This window comes from Coregonus lavaretus (assembly GCF_964263955.1).
Source record: "Coregonus lavaretus genome assembly, chromosome: 22".
NCBI lineage: Eukaryota > Metazoa > Chordata > Actinopteri > Salmoniformes > Salmonidae > Coregonus > Coregonus lavaretus.
In genome coordinates, this window is record NC_140009.1 from 27,505,752 (window position 1) to 27,527,387 (window position 21,636).

Consider the following 21,636-nt stretch of genomic DNA (forward strand, 5'->3'; position numbering starts at 1 on the left):
TGCTACGAAAAGTCCAATCTGACGTTCATTTGACAAAAGCTGGATCCCTTTTAGCCATGACCATTAAACCATGAAACCTTTATAACAAACAACTTTACGGTTAGTTAAAAATAATAACATTTTCTCCACAAAATTCAAAACTCAGTAAGACATCTGAATGAATCCAGGCTCTTTATTTCATATTTTGGCTATATTTACAAATGGAAGAAAACATATTTACAATATAATTTCTTACAGGAATGCACTATTAAAACAGAACACAAATACAATCAATTACATAGATCACACTGAAGCAGTGTTCATACATTTTCTAAATAATGTATAATTTAAATTCCAGTAACTTGATGCGGCAGTGCGGCATTGTGCTTTACTAGATCCCCATCTCCAATGTGACAATCCCATAAGCACAGCAACTCACATAAAACAATAATATGCACATATAAGTAAGTGTACACCACTGGAGGGCACCATCACTCTGTTGAGTAATTGGAAATGTAGCTTTTTCTGTCTATACTGGACTAACGTAAAGACTGAAGAGTATAGTCTAACATAAAGACATAGGTAAGGTTAGAAGTTGTGAGTAGTACCAGTATATCATTTATATTTGTAAAAAAAAACTGCATCTGTCTCAGTCCTTTTCACGCATTGATACCATTTCTTCCCCCCTTGATGATGATGAGTTACTGACTCACATATTTTATGCTGATCTGGTCCATGTGGCACAGTTATGTAAGAGGAGAGGAGGAGAGTAGCCTCAACTTTTAGAGTGCTCTACATTTAGATACTGGTGGTGGTTAGCCACATCAAATACATTATTTATAGGACATTCCTTCAATGGTTTAATTCAGTACAGAAAAATGATAAAGAGGTAAACAGTAGGCTACACACTTTTCATTGTTTAACTGTCACAAATGTTATGATGGCTTGTGGAACCGTGTTGTAGCTAGGATAAACCCTGGGACAAAATATCAAAGGAGGAATGGCATCTTTCTTTAAGTCATATTTAAACAGGGATCTAGGGCAAGAGGTGAACGTGTACAGTACAATTATTCACAAACTAAAGATCTAAGAATGAAATCATATCCAAAAGGCAGTTGAATATAAAAGCTATCAGGGCAATTTTAGTTAGATAGACATATACAGTATCTGTTCAATATCTGTTCTACATTCAACCTTTGTTGCTCTGATACCTTTCCTCACACATTTGTCAGCTTTATCATGATAATGCAACCACAAGTCACTTCATAGTAATGCGTTTTTCCCTTTTATTGAGCAAACAGTGTGGGATAGTTTTTGTTTATTTTAAAACATACTTTCAAATTGTACTTGAAAGATAAGGGCACCAGTGATAGAACATGACACACAATGTGTTAATTTGGCAGTACTCAACAGAATAAACAGGGTTGTATGTAAATGTATAACATATAACTCCATCATGATTTTCACTAAAATAAATGTCATTATCAGGTTAAATTAGATCTGGCGTGGAGTGGTGGGTAGGATTATACTGTATATAACATGCATAAACTGTAGCATTCATCTCTGTACATCTGTCCCATAATATACTATCAATCTATCAACAGAATATGACTCTTGTGAAACAGTGAAATATACTGTATAATAATACAGTAGTCCCCCATCCCATCCCCAAATAAAACCAAATAAATAAATACAAACATATTTCTCTGCGGGTACCGATGACAACACTTAGGCTGCAGGATTTGTAATGTAGAGTAGACCGGCAAAGTAGCTGATAGGATGGACTAATACAGTATGTTATCCAATTCAGTTATGAATTACCCCTGTAGTCATCAACGCATCTTTACATTCCTGACCTCGGTAACCTGCTTGATACACAACATAATAGAGAACTGTTTCTGTGGACAGAAAGTGCAAAGCAAAAATTGCCTGTTAGGTTACAATTACACAAATTGATGGTGGTTCACAATAATACATCGGTACCAGTTAGCAATGAGCATCCTGTGTTCAAAAATAGTGTGAAACATAAAGTTCCCCCATATAATCTGAAACCATGCATTGTCCAATTACAGTCTGCTTCTGACCATGTTGATAAGGGTAGTAATGAATATTGAAGGTTAAGAAAAACTGTATTTTAAAGGTTTAAGGCTATATTTCCTTTTTTTCTTGTTAGATGTCTATCTTCATTTTAATTTACAGTATGAGCATGTGAGGCTTGAAGTACATTGTATATTGTGACGACAATATCCCAGCTATTGTATATTGAGAAGAAAATATTCACTCTGTCAGAGCAACTGGCTGTACTGTTCTATACAGTAAGTTAAAGCTATGGCTAATAGACAAATTTCAATCACTTTACCTGAAAAATCACTAACACATTAAACTGTATTCAACATAACCAATAATGGACATTTAATTAAAAAGCACACATCTTTGTTGTTGGATATTTGGTATTGGTATTTGAGATTAAATGGGTTAAATCAAATTGAATAGATTCTTTCCCACTATACTGAACAATCCATGTGACTACACCAACATGCCCATAACAAAGTCTCTGGCAGAGTGTGATCCGCATGTCTATATACAGTAGGCCTCAACAAAACTGAACCAAAGGTACCATTTGTTCACTGGGACAAATAGACCTATTTACTTCATGGGTAAGAAAAGAGTGCTTCTGAAACACAAAGCCAGGCAGAAGATATGTGTACAGACAGACAAGTGAGAGAGTGAGCAGAAATAAACAACACTTTGGAAAAGTTTGTGTATGACTTCCTCCCCTGGCATGCCAGCCCTCGCCCACGCCACCGCTGGGGCTTCTGGGAAGGGGTGGTCTGGTCTCACTGACCAGCAGACTGGTCAGGGTACACCTCCTCATCGTCGTCATTGGTTACGGCGAAAGCCTGCGCTCGTCTCATCTCCCGGAAGGATTGTGTCTTATGGGAATGCTTTAGGGATAGGAGACAAGATCAGACTCTTACTAAAGGCTGACAGCAAAATATAGAAATATATGTGAAAACATCATACAATGTTTTATGAGAATAAGTAATGCAGGTCTTGTTTCTTCTTTGGAGTAACCTTTAAAATAATAATTGACAAACTTGTTCTATGTGCACTTATGGGTACTTATTGGAGAGAGAGACTCAAGACAGTATGAAGAAAGTAATAACCTGCAGATGGACATCCAGGAAACAATCAGGTGGGAGAGGCTAACAGTTCTGGACAGGAAGGGCATACAGACAGAGATGCATAGAGAGAGCAAGGAAGAATTAAACAACAACAATGGTAACCACAGCCTGACAGCACTGATAGAACAGCAGATCAACTACAGTACAACTGCTTCAGAAGTACGACATCAGAAGTTACAATACCAATGCATACGGCACATAACAGAAGAAGAATTCATGCAAAGGCAGAGAGCACACATCCATTTACAGTGTCAGGCCCAGACCCGGGATGGAGGATTTCTTACTGATGAGGACTGATGATCCTGTGGCCGGTCCAGTTTGATACGTATCTCTGACCCTTTACCTCCATCAGGTTTACCAGGACCTGGATAATACAACACATGACCTGAATAGTAAAACTTTAGGATCAGGCTGCACTGTGTGAGACATATGGCCTTCTCTGACTCAATACGGCTATAAATCAGATATATCTACATAATCAAACTGCCAAATGGTGACCTTAATTTAATAATAATAATAATAATGCCATTTAGCAGACGCTTTTATCCAAAGCGACTTACAGTCATGCATACATACATTTTTTTTGTGTATGGCATTTAGGTCATTTATTTTTTATATATTAGGATCCCCATTAGCCAACGCCAATGGGGAAGACCTTCTCTTTTACAATCACGACCTGGCAAGCAACTGTAATTGACTATCCTCATATGTACCTTATGCCCTCTTTTATGTATATCCTCAATCTCCACCCTGCCCCCTAGTCCCCAGGGCACTCTCTCTCTCCTCTCACCTGGCGAGCTGCCTCGGCTGGTGGTGCTTGTGCTGCTCATACTGTCCTCCAGCCATGTACTGTAGGTTAACAAGTCCCGCGTGTGGGGCATCCCCGCTGACGACTGGCTCTCCTGGGGAACATATACATGCTGGCAGTTAGATGGATGGCAAAACACAAACACACACAAACATTAGCATACACACACACAAACATTAGCATACACACACACAAACATGCATACACTCACCATGCCAGTGTCGTAGTCCTCCATGGCTTCTGTCTCATTCTCCTCCACCACACTGGTGAAGCTGCTGGCGTTGGAGGAGGAGCGGGAAAGGTTGTGACCCTCAGGGATAGACTGGGTTCTGTTGTTACAAAGAGCAAACCTACATCCTGAGTCAGCCAGCAACACTGTGACAGGACCATGCTGCATTATTGGTACACCAATAGAACTATACAATGAGTTACTCATACACTGTCTACAGAAGAAGATGTACATATGTGAGGGTACTTGGGGGTACCTAAATCACATTGTCCTGGTGATGTTGGACTTTCGTGTTGATATGACACTTACATTTTAATGTGAATGATCATATTGGCCTGTATCTGTGATGTCATCTACTCACATGTTCTTTGTGGTGAGCGCCTCTGGTGAGCTCTGATTGGAGGAGTTCTCAGACTTGGGGTCCTGAGAGGTGTGGTCACTGTCAGGTGTCTTCTGTGTGCCAGGTAAACACTCCCTACTGCTGTAGCTGCTGCTGAGGGGGGAGGGGACAAGGCTGAATAAGACGGGCAGGAGGGTACATACCAACACAGCGACATGGCATTGGATACAAATACAGGGACAGGGTATCAGAGAGAAACACAGAGGCATCGTCACTAACATCTCAACATCATGTTTACAATATTCGTGTCCCTGAATTTTGACACCGTCCTTGTTAAAAATGACCAGTAGTTTACACTCACATTTTCTCGTGGACTTCCTGGATATTCTCGATGCCGATGGCACTGCTGCGTCTGGAGCTGAAGGGACCAGACTTCTTCCTGGTTGGACTCTTCCCAGGGATGATCAGAGACTGATAGGACAGGGGTAAGAACAACCAGTGAGCACCATGACATCCCTTCTATCACAATAACAGCCTATCCATAGCCCAACATGGCATCTCTGTCTACTGTTAGCACTAAGGTTATTGCATCATTATGCGCTGTTTGTTTTTCTGTTAATACTATTATGTTAAGTGTTATTGTATATCATCACTTGTATTTTCAAAATGCCATCGCTAAGGTACAGGATCATCGTTCACAAAATTGTGAGACAGTATAAACCATCTACACAGGAAAAATACAAGATGTTCTATCTTGCAAAAGAGTGAATCATTATAATCAGACTACAAAGTAATGGTACTCATGCTTTGGAGTTGAAGCTAACACAGATAAGAAAACATTAGAATATTAGGTTTAGCGTCAAGCCCCAGTGCGACTCAGCTAGACTAGTGAGAGCAGAGCAGAGCATGAGATGAAAGAGCTTGAGGATAATTTACGTTTTCTTTTTTGGGGGGGATGTTCTCTAAACCATAAATATTCATAGTTTTAAACAAATGTAGAATTAGCAAAACAAGAATTACATGTTGAGCGATACTTGTGGAGACTACAGAGGGTGAACACACAATACAATGTAACGTCAAAACAACACAGACCAGTGAGGTGAGGGCTAAGGGGAAGTGCTACAGCATCAAACTGACCACTTGTCTTTATGCAGTTATACAAAACGTTATTTGTGCTAGCGTTGTATCTTCATCTGATGTTACATGGATCAAAGACTAATGTAAAGTGTGTGATGTAGTTCGAACAGTTGAAAGAGGCAAGACACTTCACGTGTCTCAGTAAAACTATAGCTGCATGTGTACAATACTTTATAGATGCAATCTCCTGCTAAGAAAGTCATGTATTTCATTATACGAGGAGTCGGCCTTTTGCATTTATGGAGTGTTTGCCCTGGAATCCTAATGTTATGGTTCACTGATCAACCACAGGAAAAGTGTTTGGTCACGATGCAATGGAGTCATGTAGAAAAAAGAGACAGAGGGGTAGAGTAGTAAGGATGGAGTAGTTAGAATTAGATATGAACCTCTTCTACTGTTCCTATCCCTATGGCACTGCCTCGACGTCCATATTTACTGGGACTTTTCCCTGGGACAAGTAATGACTGAGTCATACAGAGAGAGAGATAGAGAGAGAGAGAGAGAGAGAGATAGATAGAGAGAGAGAGAGAGAGAGAGAGAGAGAGAGAGAGAGAGAGCGAGAGAGAGAGAGAGAGAAAGAAAGAGAGAAAGAAAGAAAGAGAAAAAGAGAGAGAAAAAGAGAGAGGGAGAGAGAGAAAGAGAGAGAGGAGATAAAAACAACATGAGATTTCATGCAGCAAGTTATGTTAATAAAACAAAATACATTAAAGCACATGTTACAGCCGGAGGTTACAAATCAAAGCGCAGTAATAAAACAGAGACAGAGAGAGAATTTGGGCACCGTTGGTGCGACACAGGCAGTGAAACGAAGAGAAGGACTTGAGCAGAAAGGGAAAGAGGATAGCAGAACACAGACAAGTACATACAGTACGTTACAGGGTAAGAGAGTACAGCAGACAGGAACATGAAGAAAGCCTCCGGTACTGTCACATACAGGGTGGTTACACGTTTGAAAAGCACTTGTTGTTGTTTCATGCTTTGAATTACCAATAAGTAATGTTGGGTATCATTGAGCCTGTCCTTTTGATGTGAAATCTTGGACTAACATTTGTGTGGCTTCAAGAGACCATCTAGTAGACAATGATCTTGTGAGTGAACAAATTAGCGTCCTCTTAAGATTTGTTATACAGTAGATTTGTTATAATTAATAAAATAATATCCTACATTTCATTAACAAAGTCAGTGTCAATGATATACTACACCCCAAATATACAGAATTTCACATACATTTTTTCCAGAAAACCCCCAGAAACCACACTTTGATAATGCCACTGGAGTGTCATATCATTCCATCTGTCTGACAAATGTTTCAGAAATACTCACCATGTACGCACTAAACATCATGTACATACTACATACTCCCCTTGAACTCTTATAACAAACAGGCGTGTTCTTGATATAAACATCACACAGCAAATATCAAGCACAAGCTGGAGCTGGCATGTACACAGAGCAGGGACCCATTCAGATGCAATGCATGGGCAGGGGATTTTAATAATGAAAACAATATTAGAATGCATTCAATGTTAAAAGCACCTTAGTGCCAAGGAGGTAACTCACCTGACTACAAATGTCAATGCAAGGCTAAGTTGTGAGTGTCTAGTAACTCTAGCTTATAGAGGTTGTGTGAGTGAAGACTTATCCATGTCTATTGTGTGAGAGGTTCGTGAGTTAGGCAGGCGTGTGAAGGGGCAAGGACTGGGCTCTATCAAGGGTTTCTCAGGGAAGGGACAGAGAGCGTCGCTCACCTCACCCAAGACCAGAGCTGTCAGTGGTACTGTTACTTTAGTGTACTTACTATCCCCGGGAATTTGGGGCTCTCAGGTGGGTTGTGGGTAAAGTTGACGCTGAGACTAGTGGAGACAGTGTGTGGCTTCTTGAAATTGAGACCCATGGCATCCATAGACTGGCTTCTGCTGCGAATCACCCGCTACAGAGACAGACGAGGAGGAGACACGTTGAGCTGGGTCTAGCACTGACTCTAACCCTAACTAACCACCTCAGTCAGAGTGAGCAGGACAAGCACTAAGCTGGTACTGAATCTAACCCCACCACTGCTAGCTACAGAATCATAGTGAGGAGAACAACACTGGAACTACGAGATACATAGCGGGACCCAGAAAGTTCCCATCCAACACTAAGGTAGACGCAAGGAGAAACACTAAGCTTGTAGTCCCCAAGCGGACAGGGGCTTAGTCAGCGTAGGTGGGTGGGAAGACAATGGGGGGTTGTAGAGCAGTGAGGGAGATATCTGCCTGCTTATGTCCACAGTTAACACCAGTTGGAGAGCATCCAAAACCAATGAACCCAGAGGACCTGACTGGAGGTAGAGACAGAGAAACAGAGATAGAACATCTGATGGAGAGAGAGATACGTGAGTGTATGCCCATTTTCATAACTAGTATTGTATGTATCTGGAAGGGTGAAACAAAGGAAATAAAGCCAGCTATGTCACAAACACAAGGCAGCATGCTGCAGACAGAACACACCACAACACAACACATGAAGCCTGACATTGAGAAGCTGGTGAGCCATTCATTCAGTAAGCCCACAGGACAGAGCAGCAGAGCACAGAGACAGAGCTGCTCCCCAGACAGACTAATGGAGATTGATCAAGCATTTTACTCCAGTGTCCTGTATTATTTATGGACATGGACATTCTTGGAAACCCCCAGACAGACAACAACCTGTACAACCAAGGGGGAACAACAGAGAAATAGTGCAGTGTAAAAAACTGTGCCACTATAAGATAGAAAAGGTTCTCTGTTTTAGTTTCAGTTAAGTTACATATTCAGGAACAAGTGTTGATGTGTAAAAACATATTAGTCAGTGCAAACTAAGCCTATTGCCCCAAGCCTTTTCCCAGCTGTGCCTGGTTACCTTAAAGGACTCAAAGAAGCCCCCTCCTCCTCCGGACCCGTTCTCCATCTTGTCCTCGTCTCCTCCCAGACCCATCATGGCCTGACTGTTGATGTGTAACTCCTCATACAGCGTCTCCAGCAAGGCGGACCGTGTACGCTCCTGATAACAAACACACATAACCACGCATGCACGCAAACAAATTCCCAGAAAAGCATTCACAGATGATAAGTAATGGTAGGTGTCACACATTGGCAGAGAAACACTGAAAACACTGTCTGCCAAAATAAGGCTGGCTGGCATTGAAAACCATGACTGAGATTGAGAATAACTCACCTCCAGTTTGGCAAATTTCTCAGCTTTATAGCAGGCATACTCAGCGTTGATGAGCTTTGTGAAGAGGAACTCCTGGAATTCTGGACCCTGGGATAAAAGAGGAAATTGATGGAGGAGGGAGAAAACACTGAAGCTGACCGTAGTCCACCGCAGTTGGGATTGAAGTTGGACCAACTCACCTTTCTAAAGACGGCCGGGTCTGGCAGGGGAGGTCCAAAGAAAGGTACGTCATCTCGCGCTGTCACTGACACCTAACAGATGACAATCACATGTGCCATGAATGGTGATGATATACTGTGTGTATGGTATGATAGTTTGGTGGGCTACATGAGACAGTCTATGTGTTTATTAGTGATCAGGGATCGATACAGCACCTTGTACAGTACGTTATCAGTGCAGGCATTCTCCACCTGCACCACTACGTAGGAATGGAGGAAGTTGGAGGCAATCATATCTGGTACGAAGGGAGTGCTCTCCTCCTGAAACACTATGGCCACGATGTCGTTCCCTATGTGCCTCTTCCTCTGCAACTGCAACACAACACAACACAGCAACTTGTTTAAAAAACTCTGCATTCATATCACATGGAATGGTCAAGAACATGTCTGTCTGTCTGTCTGTCTGTCTGTCTGTCTTTTCTCTCACTCTCTCCCCTCTCCCTCCGTCCCTCTCTCTCACAGCAGATGTCTGGCTGTCCACTGAAGAGGCAGGACAAACAAACACTAGGGGAAAGTTTGCTGCTCCACCATATCAACTTGGACAACAGCTCTGATTGGCTTTACTCTCAATCGGCTTCTCCCACTGCAGCTGGGGGCTCTGATTACACATTGTGTGTGTCCGTCCTGATAACTTATGGTGTGTGTTTGTCCAGACAGGCTTAAGACATTGTTTGTGTGAGTCCTGATAAGGTGTCTGTCTGTGTTTGTGTTGTGACAGTTTCCCTGATGAGTGAAGACTGAGAAAGTTACTCATGTAAGACTGGACTGAAATATATATCCGCTGCATGGATGTTTCCATTATGTTTTCAATCATAATAGATCATATGAATACCAATACTCCTTCTACTACTTTAAAACATGATCCATGACAGAAACTCAGTGTGATGATGAAAGTTTGTATCAAATGTATAGAGCAGGAGAGGTAGAGCAGGGGAGGCTGGTACAGTACCTGTTGTGTGTCTCCCTCAGTGTAAGGCAGCTTGGTGCACACATGAAACATGACCTCCTTGTTGCGGTAGTTGTGGTAGACGGACTCAGAGCCTGTCTGGCCGTGGGTCACATCCAACCCACCACGAAACCTAGACAGATAGACAGGACCATTCAGTGAAACCACCTCTTTCTCCAACACACTGTTAAGGATATCAATACAATATCCTGGTTGTTGCTATTGAATGAGTATATTAAAAAGTTGTGGTGAAGTTCTTACCCTTTAAAGTCATGCAGCTCAACCTTCTCCCCCAGAAACTCTAGGAATTCAACAAAGGCAGGACTTTCGTCACTGTTTCCAAACAACTCTACTTCTGATGTCTGCAAACAAGGATTTTATAGAGGTTAACAGCAGTCATACATTTGAAGAATAACACTGCCATTGACCAAAGCACTATGAGGATTATATAACGTATTGTCATGTCATATATATGAAGGTCTCATGATGACATATTTGAGAAGATGTAAGTTCTTTGCTATACTGTGAATACTATAATTATTATGGCTAATACAAACTATAATAATGAGTGAATAACAATACAACCTTTGTCCCTGATCACAGAATGCACACAAAAGAGGGACCTGGATAAAACTATGCTTCAGGACCCATCAACAAACATCAAGGCAAAACACTGTCAACAACACTTGCATTAGAAAATCTATAGTACGTCCGACCAAAGTACCCTTAGCATCCATCAGCATAATGCATGATTAGCATTGGGCTGAATTACAAACATACAGTACAGTGAACATGGTTATTCATAATATCACACCGTTCTCATTTAACAAGGTTAGATCTCTAAGGTCAGTGCTTGGAGGAAGGAAGACCAAGCTTTCAATAAGCGTATTAAGCGTATATGATGCGAAGACATGAGGTGAGGGTTAGCTTATCGCTCCTGGCTATCAATTACACACACTGTGAGATGAGAAGACAGGAGAGGCCCTTTGCTTTGACGGACGAGAGAGAGTGCTTTTGTCTGTCTAGTGAGTTTATTTGTGCTCTGACTGGAGTGACTCTGTGTGTGTGTACACATCTATGAGTGAGGTTGATTGGGACCTCTCAGACCTTTGTGTGTTTGTGCTTTGTCTCTCTCTCTCTCTCTAGCTTTTGCTTTTCTATGTGGATTCAATCCCCAGTGTTTCTCCTGCATGTTAATGTCTCTCTGGGTGCTGAGGAGAGGGTTCTTGAAGCCCCTGGAGCCCCTGTGAGATGGAGCCTATATCTGCTGAGTGTGACCCTCTCCTTTAGAGGTTAAAGGTCAAGGATGTGGAGTTCCACTCCCTAGGCTCCATGAAAAGATACAAGGACCCTCTGTTGAGGCTCCAGTAGCCTATCTGGCTCAGTGCAGTAAACAATAGTGCTGTGATTGTAATGAGAAGGAATATTGAAGAGAGAAATATAGTTGGCTTAGGCTTAGAGAGACTCTATGAACGTGATGGGGGAGGAGGATAAGCATTAAAGGGAAACTCCACTAAAAACAATTTTTCTTTCATTAGTCCACTGTTGATACAGTCCCAAAATGTTTTGCATGTCAGCAGTCAAGTTTTCAAGATATTGGACTTTTAAGAAGCAAAGTGTCACCGGCCACATCATCATGCCCTTTAAACATATTCATTTTCTTATGAGAATTGCAAGAGAGGGTACTCATGTTAATGAATTCACGTCAGGACTCAGTCAGTACTTGAGTTCGGCATTATGATGATTTGATGTGCACTATATTTAGTGCTACCAATCGTTTTAACTGGTCTTGATGTATCAACAAGGCTCACCTGTCCAAACTTCTGGTAGATGACTCCAAACTTGAAGTTGTTGCTAATGACATGTTCATCAAAAGTGACGATGAGTCTTGAAGCCTGTTGACAGATCACAGATTAAATGAATAGTCAGTATCAAATGTTAACTATCTATGTAAAGGTAGATTTCTGTTGTTAAATATCTCAGAAGCAGAACACTTCAAAACTCAAGGCTTACTTTTGGGTAAAGGGCAGGAAAAAAGCGATCCACATTCACTTCTTCACAGACAAGCTGTCAAAAAGAAGAAACACCAAATCATGGATGCTTTCATCAAATGTCATTATGATACAATTATGACACTTTTCAACGTCTTTTTAACATATGTTTTGATAAACTGTATCTAACCATGTTCTCACCTTGGCCATCTGCACCACGTTAGGGAACTCTGTGAGACAGGATATGGGGATCACATCATGATAGGTCTTCAGCTTGGTCCTGGTGATGACAATCATAACAACATGTTCTCATAATGATCATAGTGATGCAACACTTCTGTCAGTGTGTCACATGGGCTGGGCAACCGGAATGGATCATCTAGCTACTGTAGATAACTAACCCAGCCCTGCCCTAGTCCCTATATCCGTATCCCTCCACCCACTCACTGACCTAAATAGTCCTTCTGTCACATCATGCGGATGAGGAAATGACAGTGCGGTGTTTACACTCTCCCTGGCTTTATGACTCCTATGATAAGACTATCAGTTGGAGAACGGGATTATCACCACAAAAGGGAAAGATTTATAAACACTGGAAATGAATGGACATTCTAATTTGAGCAACTTTTCCTTGATTACAGCAGAGCTACAACTGGGCATTACTCAGTTGTAGAGATACAGACGTATGTAAACAGTATCAGTATGTTTACAGTCTACTGTATGTATACACAGTGTCCTGATAAAGGAGAAAGTGGGGCTGGAAGGGGAGGAGGGGACAGGGATGAGAGCCAGCAGAGAGAAGGTTGTGATGATGATGATGATGATGGTGGTGGTGGTGGTGGTGGTGATGATGATGATGGTGGTGATGATGATGATGATGATGATGGTGATGATGATGATGGTGTTGATGATGGTGATGATAGTGTGATGGTGATGATGGTGATGATGATGATGATGATGATGGTGGATGGCTAAGGTTGTTTTACCTAAGCATGAGGCGGAGGTGTTCCTGGTCTCCGATCTCGTCATACTTCAGGGAGAACACCAGATGTCCCAGAGCTCCGTCCACTGAGTAGTAATTAAAGTGCTCCTGGTGACGCAGCACAAGGACACAGTCAGCCGAAGAGACCATTTTCTCTCTCAAATTTCACACACAGGCGCGAGTACACACCCACACCCACACACACACACACAAACACTTTTAATTAGTTAATTCATTAACAGTAGGCTTTCTGTGCCAGGCAACTGCTGCCATTCCATTCAGAATCTTTCCTCACCTCTATGGGCAGATTAGATTTGTTAATATTACTCTGGCTGGTGTAAAACGTGGCAAAGCCTAATGCATCTTCATTAGCACCAGTCTCTGAAGTGTCAACCGGCATGAAGAGTCACTCTTATTAGGTTACGCTCTTTCATTACTGTAATGAATAGGAAGGGACATTGATTGTAAAACACTTACCTATGAGTTATGGTCTCTCCATACTAGTAGAATGCCCTTTGGGCTGCAATATGTTGTATGAAAGGTGCTTTACAAATGTTTTGTACCCACATAAATGTACAGCCACGGTGCTTGTTTTTGTCATATTATTGTAGGAGCAGTTGGAAGTGATTTGAAGGACAGGGGGGGTTAAGGAGGAGACAAAGTACAGAAATGCTGAAGCGGAAATCAAACCCCAGTCTCATGCAGTTACCACTCAGCCAAACTCCTTCACAACAGTCCCAGTGTTCTGCCTCACCTTGCCCAGAAAGTGCTTCCTGTAGATCTTGGCGGTGGAGTTACTCTCCAGTTTGTTGCGTGTGGTTGGGGACAGAGGCTGGATCTGGTCTGGGTCAGTACTGTCACTCAGCTCATGGTTGTTCCCCTCGATCCAGTAACCTCCAAACTGAGGTAGCAGAATCAGGGGGAACCTGCTCTTTCTCCCTAACACCTGTTTCACAACATAGAGATGAGCACAGAGAGGTTGGGGTCTTTTTTGCCCAAGCAATGTGATAGTGATTTCCAATGAATACTGAAATATCAACCATGAAGCACAAATACTCCAAATCCATGTTACTGGTGAAATGACTGTATTGTTGTTGAGTCTGTACATACCTCATGGACACTGGGGTAAGGAATGTAGTCCTCCTCAGTCTGCAGAGGGAATAACACAGACACACCAAGTAAGACATTTGTCTCTCAGTAGGCTTCAGTGATACTACTAATTGAATTAAACCATTAAATCCAAGCCAAAGTGCCTTTCAGCTTTGATACAGACAATGAGGCTGCAGGGATGTGATGATTATATTACTCTGTAACATTTATTCTATCCTTATAACCATCTTAGTTTATATATTATTAGATATGGAGGGCTGTTAGATTTGAGCACTATGAGTGCTGTGAACTGTAAGCATGGACCACATTTTTCTCTTGTCTTTACGCTGTCAGCAGACAGCTACAGAGAGATATGAGGAGCAGTGAGACAATGGAGGTACTGTGTGTCAGTGTGAGAGAGGTCTTGAGAGCCAGCATACTTTGAGTGGGGGAGGAAAGGTGCATCGCTGCTCGTCCATTCTGTTGCCCTGAGAGAGAGAGAGAGAGAGAGAGAGAGAGAGAGAGAGAGAGAGAGAGAGAGAGAGAGAGAGAGAGAGAGAGAGAGAGAGAGAGAGAGAGAGAGAGAGAGAGAGAGAGAGAGAGAGAGAGAGAGAGAGAGAGAGAGAGAGAGAGAGAGAGAGAGAGAAGAGAGAGAGAGAGAGAGAGAGAGAGAGAGAGAGAGAGAGAGAGAGAGAGAGAGAGAGAGAGAGAGAGAGAGAGAGAGAGAGAGAGAGAGAGAGAGAGAGAGAGAGAGAGAGAAAGAGAGAAAGAGAGAGAGAGAGAGAGAGAGAGAGAGAGAGAGAGAGAGAGAGAGAGAGAGAGAGAGAGAGAGAGAGAGAGAAAAGAAGAAGAAGAGAATGGTCACATGTTAGTTACACATGATAGCTGATGTTATATTCCAACCCCAGGTAGTCAACGGTCCAGAGATGCTCATCATTATTACTGATTCACAACCGTGTCGTACATCTTATCTGACAGATTAGTTACATCTGAATCCACAGTTCCAGAGGGAGTAACAAAGTACAGGGAGGACTAATCATATTATCAACAGACAAAGAGGTAACACAGCCATCCATGTGTGTAATACAGAAAGCAGGCAAAAGAGCAAAGGGATGCAGAGTGGGGAGTTGGAGAGAGATAGAGAGATAGGTAGGGAGATGCATAGAAGGAATTCATCTGTGAAAAGAGCAGCCAGTTAACCTGAAAGACAAAGGCATGGATGCAGTAATAAGACCGCTGGAACTGTGTCACTTAGAAAGACTTGGCATACGGACAGTATGCGGCCTGAAATGCCCCTAAAACACAAGGGCTGAGTGTTTGTATCTCAGTCCATGAGTGTGTTTAGATAGTGGCTACAGACATGTGGGTAAAGCACTGACCATGTGAGGGCTGTGAGTCTGTTTGATATGATGGAGCTGATAGTTGCTGCTGTCTGTTATATATGATGGAGCTGATAGTTGCTGCTGTCTGTTATATATGATGGAGCTGATAGTTGCTGCTATCTGTTATATATGATGGAGCTGATAGTTGCTGCTGTCTGTTATATATGATGGAGCTGATAGTTGCTGCTGTCTGTTTGATATGATGGAGCTGATAGTTGCTGCTGTCTGTTTGATATGATGGAGCTGATAGTAGCTGCTGTCTGTTTGATATGGTGGAGCTGATAGTTGCTGCTGTCTGTTTGATATGATGGAGCTGATAGTAGCTGCTGTCTGTTTGATATGATGGAGCTGATAGTTGCTGTTGTCTGTTTGATATGATAGAGCTGATAGTTGCTGCTGTCTGTTTGATATGATGGAGCTGATAGTTGCTGCTGTCTGTTTAATATGATGGAGCTGATAGTTGCTGCTGTCTGTTTGATATGATGGAGCTGATAGTTGCTGCTGTCTGTTTGATATGCTGTCTGAGATAGAGGAGAGGAAGAATTCCTGGAGCATTTGGCAAACAAACAGATTATCTTCTGTTCAAAGACATGCCTTTACACATAACTATGTCAACATACAGCATAAAAATACATTTTCTTCAAGTCCAATAATTTGGTTTCCTTTTCTCATAATAATCCGGAAATAATACATCATACCTAGAGAAAGATGAAAATCCTCTATTAATACTTTTGCTGTTACAGTAAGTACAATAAAGTAATCTGTTAAAGTAAAAATTTACTTTCAGACAGTGTAAAAAGGACACCCTGTTCCCCAATATTTTGTAATGTATCAAACACGGTCTTGCCTTATGATGCAGTAGTGCAAAGGCTGCCATGTTAACCTATATTCCTCTATTTTGGGTAGGGAGGATGGTAATGGCTTTCAAAGGACAGAGGGTTATTGGGTGTTCTTTGAAGCATGATAATTAGCAGCACGGGAGGCTGGGTAGAAGTATCATAAGAGTGTCTGTCCAGACATACCACTATTGTCCTGACATCTTTACTCTAACACTGTCTTACCCTAACTGTCTGTTAGCCCTGCTGACCCTCAGTACAGAGCAAAGGTCAAGACAAGCCATTGTTACTGTAATGCAAAGCCAATAGAGCATCACATATAGACTAATTCACTGGTTAGTGGCACTGCCTTGCTTCGAAAGTTTAGGTTAGATTTAAAAAAGATGTAATATCCAAAATGCCTTACCTGCATCTTCTCAATCATTTCAAACAAATCTGTGGTCTGGAGAGAGGAGAAAGTGGACATTAATTAAACTCTATTCAGTATTGTATCAGTGTTAGTGAGGGATGTGTTCCCATGGTGGATACAGACTGTGTCTGAATACTGACTGTGTGAACTCTGTACTATAACATATGCTTTCATAGCACCATCACACAATGAATTTGTTATACATTAGTTCTCCACGGCATTACTCAACTGGCCCTGTGGAAACAAACACTCGCCTAATCGTTTGTGAGACTCCTCTTTTACTGAAATAATCATTTTAAAAGGATGTTTACATCTCAGAGAGCAACACATACGTAAATCCCCAGCGTGGTACACATCAATTGATACAGTATATTAAAGGGCCTGGGCTGTGAGCCTGAATGGAGGGACACATCCCATCTTACAGAGAGAGTAAGTCCAAGCCACATCTTTCTTCAATTGATGATGACACCAGTTAAGACAATATTCCATGACAATAACAACAAGAACATGACACTCTACTGTATGTCTGAGATTTACTGTATTGCCAAGAGGTACAGTATATTGTCTGACACACAAAAAGCTTCTTAGACAGCATGCCTGTCATGTTGTCATGTTGGGTTGTAAAGCTATACGTTAGGAGATGGTCTGCATCATGCTCAGTCTGGGCAGGTTGCCAGGACACCATTCATCAACATCAAGAAAACTACAGTTTGGAAAATACAGCATCTTACACGCTATACTACATGATACAGTCACATGTTATGTAGGACTATAATGTCCCAAAGGAATTTAGCCATCGTCCATTTCTTATCAACACTTTACTGGACTTTCTAACAGATTCCATCTGTGTGAACTAATCCGCCCCTCCCTGGTTGAAGTTGATCCTGTTCCATAGTCAACACTGACTGACCTGTTTTGCCAAAGTAAAGCATGCTCATCCATGTTTCAACTGATTAACCACAACAATGAATTTATCACCATGTAATATTATTCCCTTAACATTTCACATGCTGAGAAGTTCGAACAAGTTGCATTTATTTTTATTTTTATTGTAGAGTTGATTAGGGTTGTTAGTCAGTATTTTAAGAGTATGATAATTCCAGTCTCAAATGTATTGTTTGTCAGAAGAAGCTGTCCAGCCAAAAGGCACACTCCCTCAAGGCTGACCAAACAGTTTGTGTACAGTACTACATGGTCTAAGTGTTCAGAGTGAGTATGAGTAAAGTCCTGCGCTATACGCAAACAACAAAAGCCTGCTACAGTACAAACCCTAAAGACAAACATCACTGGTCTGGAAAACAAACTGTTGAAAACAATGACACTGTCAAAACAGTATGGCCAGCTGACATGACGTCCTTATGGTCTACATACTACAAACAGAACTGTTAGCTGCTACTACAAACAGAACTGTTAGCTGTTACTACAAACAGAACTGTTAGCTGCTACTACATACAGAACTGTTAGCTGCTACTACAAACATAACTGTTAGCTGCTACTACAAACAGAACTGTTAGCTGCTACTACAAACAGAACTGTTAGCTGCTACTACAAACAGAACTGTTAGCTGTTACTACAAACAGAACTGTTAGCTGCTACTACAAACATAACTGTTAGCTGCTACTACAAACAGAACTGTTAGCTGCTACTACAAACAGAACTGTTAGCTGCTACTACATACAGAACTGTTAGCTGCTACTACAAACAGAACTGTTAGCTGCTATTACAAACAGAACTGTTAGCTGCTACTACAAACAGTACTGTTAGCTGCTAATACAAACATACAAACAGAACTGTTAGCTGCTATTACAAACAGAACTGTTAGCTGCTACTACAAACAGAACTGTTAGCTGCTACTACAAACAGAACTGTTAGCTGCTACTACAAACAGAACTTTTAGCTGCTACTACATACAGAACTGTCAGCTGCTACTACATACAGAACTGTCAGCTGTCAAAGACACAACTGAAATATGTATACAGTATAGGAGTTTTCTTAAAGGCACACATACACATATATTTATTCTTTCCAACTGAATGAACAAGGAACAACAACAATCAGGGTAGTATTGAATATTCCCATGACCTGAATTTGAACTGACAATAACCCAAGGCTCACATCTATAAAAAGGGCCATGAATGGGGGTCTTTGAATTAAATCTACCATGGTTCTCGTCTTCTTCCCTGTCTAATTCAGCATGCTTGCAGTGAGAACAGGCGTTTTCCCTGAAACACACACAGTAGCCAATGAGTAATGACTGCTATGAGGCACGATCCCTTGCTTAGTTCTTACTCTGGTCCTAATACTTATCAGACAATCAAAGGAGAGCTCTCTGTCAGAGGTGTGACTAATCTATCCGAGTACTTACTTTGCTGTGCTTCCTCCACGGTCCCACTGTGACCAGTGGTGCATTGAGATGGATCTGACAACTTTTGGACATTTTTCAAGTAGACTATTTTCCATGAAATAAAATCCTCCAGCAGAAAATAAATCATGGTCACTGGTTTGTGAGTTCAACTGTGAAGTTCAAGTGTCCAGTATTAGAAGAGCACATTGCCTGCTGCCCCATAGGCATGCCTGTATTCCACTGGGATAATGCAGTCCCTCACCCACAGTGTAGAAGTTACCCAAACAACTACAGCCAAACTGGAAGTCACGGAGTTGTGTGTACACAGCGAGTGTCATCAGGTGTTTGTCCGACTGTCTGTGTGTCGAAAGAATTGGTCAGCAATCCTCACTATCTTTCTCTCTATGTCACTCTGTCTGGGAAGTAGAGACGGAGGTAATGCATTCCGAAAGTGCACTGTGTGCACAACCCTACTCCTCCTGTCCCTGTCCCCCAGACCTCTCTCTCTGTGTGTCTGGCAGATGGCCAGAGGTGGAGCATGGTCCAACTCCTCAGGCTGTGATTTACTCTACTGCTCAGACAAGTCCCTGCAGCACCCTCCTACCCACACTGGAGATAGAGAAGTTGTGGGCAGACTGCACTCATTTATAACAATAGAGACAATGTTTTGGGGTCATATAGCTACGACTAACTTCATTGTAACTTAATTGTAGGCATACATCAACTGTCTCAATTACAATGCAATTCTTTTAACTTTTTTGGCTATTCATCATTTCAAAGACTTTTCAGAAAGAAATAGAAAAGAAAGAACACTATCTGATCCCACTTCATGTAATAGAACGAGCAGAGCCAGCCAGCCAGCCAGCCAGCGTGGTACACATCAATTGATACAGTATATTAAAGGGCCTGGGCTGTGAGCCTGAATGGAGGGACACATCCCATCTCACAGAGAGAGTAAGTCCAAGCCACATCTTTCTCCAATTGATGATGACACCAGTTAAGACAATATTCCATGACAATAACAACAAGAACATGACACTCTACTGTATGTCTGAGATTTACTGTATTGCCAAGAGGTACAGTATATTGACTGACACACAAAAAGCTTCTTAGACAGCATGCCTGTCATGTTGTCATGTTGGGTTGTAAAGCTATACGTTAGGAGATGGTCTGCATCATGCTCAGTTTGGGCAGGTTGCCAGTACATTCATCAACATCAAGAAAACTACAGTTTGGAAAATGCAGCATCTTACACGCTATACTACATGATACAGTCACATGTTATGTAGGACTATAATGTCCCAAAGGAATTTAGCCATCGTCCATTTCTTATCAACACTTTACTGGACTTTCTAACAGATTCCATTTGTGTGAACTAATCCGCCCCTCCCTTGTTGAAGTTGACCCTGTTCCATAGTCAACACTGACTGACCTGTTTTGCCAAAGTAAAGCATGCTCATCCATGTTTCAACTGATTAACCACAACAATTAATTTATCCCACTTCATGTAATAGAACGAGCAGAGCCAGCCAGACAGCCAGCTAGCCAGCCATCCATCCATCCAGCCAGCCAGCCAGCCAGACAGCCAGACAGCCAGACAGCCAGACAGCCAGACAGAGAGGAGGAGGTCTGAACAGCCACAGCGCCCAGTATGTAGGCCTAGTGCAGGTGTCAGAGCTGGGACCTCTCATTACAGAGGACTAATAGGCCTCTCTCTAACTCTGAGCTGAGCTCATCATTAAAACTTTGGAGAGGAGTATCTCTATCTGGGCATGTGCGTACTGGGTCCAGTCCACTATATAGATAGCTCTATTTCCTTTGTCCTCCTCTTATTTTCTTGATATATGTTTTGTTAAACTATGTAAAGACAATGTTTATACTCCATTATCCATTAGTATTTATTAGATAAAGAAGACCAGCTTGGAACTGTATAATGACTTGCATCCTCCTTTTATAATTTACTGGGCACATACAGTAAATTAACCATGAAGAACCATGAAGACATTGCCTTCCCAGTTTATCTGAGTGAAATGTCATGGAAAGCAGAGATGACTGTACTTACAGTACCAGTCAAAAGTTTGGACACACCAACTCATTCAAGGGTATTTCTTATTTGATCTATATTTGAGATTCTTCTAATAGCCATTATTTGCCTTGATGGCAGCTTTTCACACCCTTGGCATTCTCTCACCCAGCTTCACATTTTACATTTACGTCATTTTAGCAGACGCTCTTATCCAGAGTTACAGTTAGTGTATACATAAAAAAAAAAAATTTCATACCCCCCCCCCCGTGGGAATCTAACCCACAAACCTGCCGTTGCAAACGCCAGGCTCTACCAACTGAGCTACATCCCTGCCGGCCATTCCCTCCCCTACCCTGGACGACACTGGGCCAATTGTGCTCCGCCCCATGGGTCTTCCAGTCACAGCCGGCTACGACAGAACCTGGATTTGAACCAGGATCTCTAGTAGCACAGCTAGCACTGTGATGCAGTGCCTTAGACCACTGCGCCACTCGGGAGAACACCAGGAATGCTTTTCCAACAGTCTTGAAGGAGTTCCCA

At 41.9% G+C, this 21,636-nt stretch overlaps 1 protein-coding gene across 8 annotated transcripts; it reads right to left on the bottom strand.

Annotated features, from left to right (window-relative positions):
• Positions 1–158: 158 nt before the first annotated feature.
• Positions 159–19,515, bottom strand: LOC311150300 (rap1 GTPase-activating protein 1-like). Of its 8 annotated transcripts, XM_084187697.1 has the most exons (24): positions 19,092–19,515; positions 16,724–16,759; positions 14,540–14,587; positions 14,121–14,159; positions 13,765–13,956; positions 13,015–13,118; positions 12,230–12,308; positions 12,051–12,104; positions 11,849–11,932; positions 10,299–10,399; positions 10,041–10,170; positions 9,248–9,403; positions 9,053–9,124; positions 8,874–8,960; positions 8,559–8,699; positions 7,477–7,608; positions 6,065–6,142; positions 4,903–5,012; positions 4,563–4,694; positions 4,184–4,322; positions 3,955–4,066; positions 3,449–3,528; positions 3,147–3,194; positions 159–2,924 (listed from the first exon to the last, which is right to left on the bottom strand). In XM_084187697.1, the coding sequence occupies exons 1-23, from the start codon at positions 19,161–19,163 to the stop codon at positions 3,186–3,188; spliced, it is 2,187 nt and encodes a 728-aa protein (XP_084043823.1). In that variant the 5' UTR covers positions 19,164–19,515; the 3' UTR covers positions 159–2,924; positions 3,147–3,185. The 8 variants fall into 8 exon arrangements, with proteins under 8 accessions (XP_084043823.1, XP_084043820.1, XP_084043821.1 ...); XM_084187694.1 differs by lacking the exon at positions 3,147–3,194 and having other exon boundaries at positions 4,563–4,691; XM_084187695.1 differs by lacking the exon at positions 3,147–3,194 and having other exon boundaries at positions 4,184–4,301.
• Positions 19,516–21,636: the final 2,121 nt, after the last annotated feature.